This window comes from Apaloderma vittatum, unplaced genomic scaffold (assembly GCF_000703405.1).
Source record: "Apaloderma vittatum isolate BGI_N311 unplaced genomic scaffold, ASM70340v1 scaffold38147, whole genome shotgun sequence".
NCBI lineage: Eukaryota > Metazoa > Chordata > Aves > Trogoniformes > Trogonidae > Apaloderma > Apaloderma vittatum.
This window is the reverse complement of record NW_009726259.1, coordinates 1,081-6,520: the sequence shown is the minus strand read 5'-3', so window position 1 is coordinate 6,520 and position 5,440 is coordinate 1,081. Positions and strand designations below refer to the sequence as shown.

The 5,440-nt window shown below is 53.5% G+C and overlaps 1 protein-coding gene across 1 annotated transcript; it reads right to left on the bottom strand.

The window, feature by feature from the left end:
• Nucleotides 1-1,171: 1,171 nt before the first annotated feature.
• On the bottom strand, nucleotides 1,172-3,222 carry LOC104276784 (ORM1-like protein 3). Its single transcript, XM_009873216.1, has 3 exons — nucleotides 3,049-3,222; nucleotides 1,426-1,577; nucleotides 1,172-1,307 (listed from the first exon to the last, which is right to left on the bottom strand). Exons 1-3 carry the CDS (start codon nucleotides 3,220-3,222, stop codon nucleotides 1,172-1,174), a joined length of 462 nt encoding a protein of 153 aa, XP_009871518.1.
• Nucleotides 3,223-5,440: the final 2,218 nt, after the last annotated feature.

Genomic DNA, 5,440 nt, shown 5'->3' with positions numbered 1-5,440 from the left:
GCCGCATCCTTGGGTTGGTGGGTTCGGCCCGGCGCTGTGTGGTTAGCGGTGCTCTCCCGCTGTCCTCCACGGTCAGCTGAGGGCTTGGGGTGCTGCCACAGCGCTTGTCTTGAGCTGAGTGACCGACCTCTGCGTGGGGCAGAAATAAACCACTCGCCCACAGTCAGGTACCGAGGTCAGTCCAGTGGCAGATCCCGGGAACACGTGCACACGCTTAAGAGACGAAGGAGCTGGACTGAGGAGAAAAATGCCAAGTACAGTCCCTCGCTGAGGAGAGCGAGCAGCCATCCGCCTCTCGCCTGGCCTGTACCCATCAGCCTTCAGCTTCTCCCAGGCTTGCGCAGTTTCCGTGTACCAAGCAGCTCGGTGGCATTTCTTGTTGATCATTAAAATAACCCAGCCCTTCACCCGAATGCTGCGTTGCCAGAGCGCTTAAAAATTAGGGGTTTGGGGTGGGGAGCGCAGTTACCCAGAGTGGTTCTGGTGTGAGCTGAAAATAGCAGGTATGATTTTGGATCTGTTGGTCTTTTCTCTGAATGGTACCGTCGAAAATGGAAAGCTTTATCAAATTGCAGGTCGTTCCTTCCTGTGCTTTTTGAGTAAAAGAGTTTCCTTTCTCAGTGGTGTAAAAAAAAAGTGAAATAAAAATCCATCTTTCTCTTCCCACTCCCCCGCCCGAAAATGGAACTCAAAAGCCAAAACAATCAAGTATTGGGAAAGTCTGGCTGTATCCCTTTGAATTTCCCCCACGTATCGCTTAAAGCACCTAGCTTCAGAAAGGGAAATATATTTTAAAGTGCATTTACCACAGCAATAGTACCAGCACTAAAAGCTTTTCCCCTCATCCCTATTTACTTCATTCAACCTCTGGGACAGATGAAAATCTCCCCAGGATTCACCCTCGTTGTACCTCGAAGTCTCAGTGTATCTGCGTCTATTTATGACACTGGAATAAAAGAAATCCAGTGTCGTGCATCCTGCTCCGCGCTAAACTCTACTCTGGAGCTTGTTTAGATTTATTGGGCACGAGGATCCAGCATGCGGTATAGGTCTATGGGACACTGCGTTTAAACAGCCGCTGTGAAATTCTATCCCAGTGTGCGTGGGGGCGAAGAAACGGGGCTGGAGAGAAGGGAGCTCTCTCCTCTTCCGTTCCCTCCAGCCACGCGGTTCAGTACTTGTTGATCCCAAAGATCCGGACTCCGTGAAACTGAGGCAGTTTGGGGATCAGGACGCTCATAAGGGAGATGGTGTTGATTATGAAGTGTATCCGGTCATACTTTGTGTAAAAGCTGGTTAGAAAATACCTGGAAAGGAGGGGAACAGAGAGAGAGGGAAACTGAATATAGCGCTTCGTGTTCCTGTTTCCCAGCACGGCCCACCAGCGGAGGCGGTGACCGGCGCGGGCGTGCGAGGAGTACTCACGGCACGATGGGCATGATGGTGAGGAACTTGCGCGAGGCCGTGAACTGCACGCCGTAGTCCATCTGCTCCCAGTGCGTCAGCAGCCGAGCCTTGCCCTGGTCCGGAGTCTCAAAGGGAGTCCCCTTCACGGTATGTAGGAAGATGTACATACTCTGCAGCAAACAGAAGCGCCGTGTGAAGCCTCGTCCACACCCCTCAAACGCAGAAATGTTCAATTTGAGCAGGGCCAGTCGCGGGGGCTTGCACCAGCACGCTGTCCCGCTAGAGGGACGTCGTGGCTGGGGGCGGGCGCGGGGAGTGGGGATGAAGAAGCCCCCCGCCGGGCGAGCTCGGGCTTGGCGGTGACACGTGAGGCTTCTGGTTCAGCTCCTGGGCGTGGGCCAAGACGGTGGTTGCAAGATTACAGCCCTCGGATCCCTGGGATCAGGAGATTAGCGTGGGCTCGCTCTGCCGTGTGACAGCGGTGCTAAACGCTCGCTGAAAACACGCTGGCAGAGCTGCAGGCAGCGAGGATCCGTCACCGCTCCCATTACCAGGTAACCTCTCGGAGCGCCACACCAGTCCCAGATAAACAGCGAGTGTATTAAGGGCTGGCCTCGCGACTCCGGTCTGTTCCCAGGACCTCAGTAACTGCCAGAGGAGGAGAAGGAGCTGGGTGGGAGCCCCAGTGCTTTTGTGGTTGGTTTTTGCCCCCCCCGTAGAGACGTTTTTTTTTCCCCCCGCGGTAGAGACGTGAATGACGTTAGCAGGATGGTCCCTGGTAGGGGTGTCATTTTATCTCGGGAATATTCTCAGGCTGAGATGTTATTTAAAATAAAGGACACAAAATCAACTGCCGCACCTCTGAAGTATTTTCGCCCCTGTACTGAGAGTTCTGCTCCCCAGCTCTAGGGCCCAAGCACACCGAGCCCTGCGTGCTGGGACGGTGGAGACGCAGAACTGACTCCTTCACCGCAGCGGCTCCCGCTGTCACATCTGGTGAGGCCATCAAGTACCCCCTCGTTCGGGTACTTGATCCTTAGAAGGGGAGAATCTGTTCCTGGACTAATCTTTGACTTTGAGCAGAACAAAATTTGCATTTTAATCTTGTTTTTTTGTTTTGTCTTGCACTCTGAGGCCAGTTCAGATTCATAGAATCACAGAACAGTTTCAGCTGGAAGAGACCTTCAAGATCATCGAGTCCAACCTTTGTCCCAGCCACATCAACATCAGTAACCCATGGCCCTCAGTGCAACAGGATTGTATCCACCGAAGCGAAAGCTGCCACGCCAGCATCTGTGGCCTGTCCCAGCTATTCCGTTAAGGGGGACTCGGCAGAGGGACTTAAGGGGGACACGGCAGAGGGACTTACCCTGCGGGCAAATGAATTCAGTGTCCCCTCTGAGCAGCCTCACCAGATGTTTGCTGTCTCGTCACTACCTAGGCTGGATTTAAAGACCTGACCTAGAGGTAAAGGGGCAGTCGGAGGGGTAGAGGTTGAGTAACTTACTCCATGTCTTTGGAAATAGAGAGAAAGGAATTGTTTCAGCAAGAATCTGAATAGACTGCTCTCAGAAGAACAGCTGCTGCTGAGCTTTCCTCTCCCTGCCCCGGGAAGCCAAGGCAGCCACGCTGCTCCCTTACCATGTTGTGGATGATGTTGGTAAGAGTCCAAACCACGGGGACGCTGAAGAAGGGGATGCTCAGGAGGACGACGTGCAGCAGGCCGATGCCAAGGATGTAGGACAGCCAGATGCCCCGGCTGTTCATGACACGGGTGTTGGGATTCACCTCGCTGTGAGCTGTTCCCACGTTCATGGTGGCTCCTGCGTCTGAAGGGCACCCCTGAAACTAAAGCAGAGTCAGGTCAGCGCTCGGCAGCCCTCTGTCGAAACGCCCCGGCGGAGGACAGCGAGGGCCAAGCACCGTCTTGCTGCTGGGCAAACCTGAAACCTGTTGTTTGCTGCAAAAAAAAAAATAAATCCCAAGTCAGCTCACTTCTCTGTGCCTCATTATTTCCATTTGCAGGGCTGACATTTACGAGGGGAAGCTAAATCTGGGAGCGGCTGAGATTTTGGGAATAACGTGTGGGAAGCCCGTCTGTGACAGAAGCTACTTGTGATCTGCTGAAATGTTTTCCTGGAACCAAGAAGCCAAGGTTCAATCCCGTGATTGCCTGACAAGACTCAAACGAATACTTCAGGCGCTTTAAAAATCACCATCGCGGTGTTAATCACAGAAGCACTTGGCACATGAAGCTTCTGACACGGTCCTGGGTTCCGTGCACCTGAAACTCCACGAGAACACAAGTATTTGCAGAGTGAAGGCACGGCAGCTCCATATCAACAGATCTCCTAATGAGTTCAACTAAATTAACCGAGTTCTGCACAGCTCTGGAGGCTTGCTGGTCTGGTCTGGCTTACGTGTTTTGCCTTCCAATTTAAGACTTAAAGGAGGGGAGGGGGTAAATACCCCAAAAAATTCCCCTGCAGGGAAGGAATGAGATTCTTGAGGAACACAAAAAGTTAGAGGTACCAGGGAAAAGAGCACTGGGAGGATATTCCAGCAGCGAGAGCTGCGGAGGAGGTGGCTCTTGCCCTACCTGGAAGGAGGAGCTGCCATGTAGGAGGAAAACAAAGATGTCTGTCTAAACAATACCAGGAAGGCAAGGAAGCAAGAAAGTGTCATCCTGACAGTGCGTCTCTGGAGGGGTGCCCTAGGACAGCGCAGTTATCGGGGTGGCGTTTCAGACCGCTCGCAGCAGCGGGTCTCGGGCAGCGTTTAGACTTTCTGGGAAGACAAGAGCTCTGGTTTACAGGAGACAGCACAAATCAGAACCGCGGGAAAGCTGGATATCTTTACACCGACACCAGAGTTCTTGCATAAAACCACCTTTCTCCATGTCCCACGGAACCGTTCTTATGTTAACCACCACGCACAGCCCCTCCGTGGACGGAGGACCCCGAGGCGAGGGCTGTTTCCTGGTGTCCGGCCTCGTGTGCTTGCTGCTTCGGTTCCCACAGCTGCAAGCCGGCATTGCTGCTCTCCAGCTCTCACAGCCTCTGGTCTCGGGAGGCGAGTTTGAGCCAGATCGAACATTATGCTCCGCGTGTCGCTGCCAGCTGTCCCGAGTTCTCTCGCGGAGCGCTGGGCCTGGCTTGTCTCAGCAGCTGGCGTCCTCCCCTCGTCCCGCCTCGGGCTGGGACTCAAAGCGAACGCTTGACTCCGCAGCTCCTGGGACAATCGCTGTAACTTCAGAGCCTCTACGAGCCGAACCTCCGCTACCCAGGTGTCAGTTGGGGGAATTTATATCCAGAAAAGGTTTTTTTAACCAGGAAAGAGGCTTGCAGGTGTGCGGAGCGCTCGCTTTCTTCTTCCCCATCTCCTGGGTCAAAGGGTCTTGGATTCGGGATATTCCAGCGAGAAGCCTGAAGCTCTGTCTGGAAGCGGGACTTGGGGTCAGGGTTCAGAGCTCCGGCCGTAACTTGGTGCAGTTCCAGAGGGCTTTCAGATGGAAATCCAAGGGTCGTGACGAAGCAAAAATAGAAAGTCATATTGTTGCAAGAAAAGGAGAAGACTAAAAAAAAAAAGCAAACACCCCCACGGAATGCACAAACAGGAGTGCTGCTTGCCAGACACGAGGAATAACTCCTGGATACTGGTAAGGCCTCGGCTCAAACACCGTCCAGCTCTGGGAGGAGCTGGAGGGAGTCCAGGGGAGCACAGTGAGAATGAGCAGAGGTGTCGGAAAAACACGACCTGCAAGGACAGATTGAAGGAAATGGGTTTGTTTAGTCTGGAGGAGGCTGGAGAGAGGCGTGAGGAAGAGTCCTCCAAGGCTTCACGAAGGGAGACAAATTGTGCCGCGGAGTTAACTGAGACTCGGAGCAACTGGGTAATGCGGAAGGGCTGACGTAGGAATGGGCTGCCCGGTGGTCTCGCTGGAGGTTTTAAAATTACGTATCCTAAACAGGTAACAAACTAAGAGTCCTCTTTGGAAGGAGGAGGGGGACCCAGCGGCCTCCTCAGGACCCTC

What these genes read in the sequence shown, in the direction of transcription:
- LOC104276784 (XM_009873216.1), bottom strand. Translation starts at nt 3,222, where the DNA reads ATGAACGTGGGAACAGCTCACAGCGAGGTGAATCCCAACACCCGTGTC. An exon ending in CCAACATCATCCACAACATG is followed by an intron (nt 1,578 to 3,048) that starts GTAAGGGAGCAG and finishes TGTTTGCTGCAG; the next exon opens with AGTATGTACATCTTCCTACA. An exon ending in ACCATCATGCCCATCGTGCC is followed by an intron (nt 1,308 to 1,425) that starts GTGAGTACTCCT and finishes CCTCCTTTCCAG; the next exon opens with GTATTTTCTAACCAGCTTTT.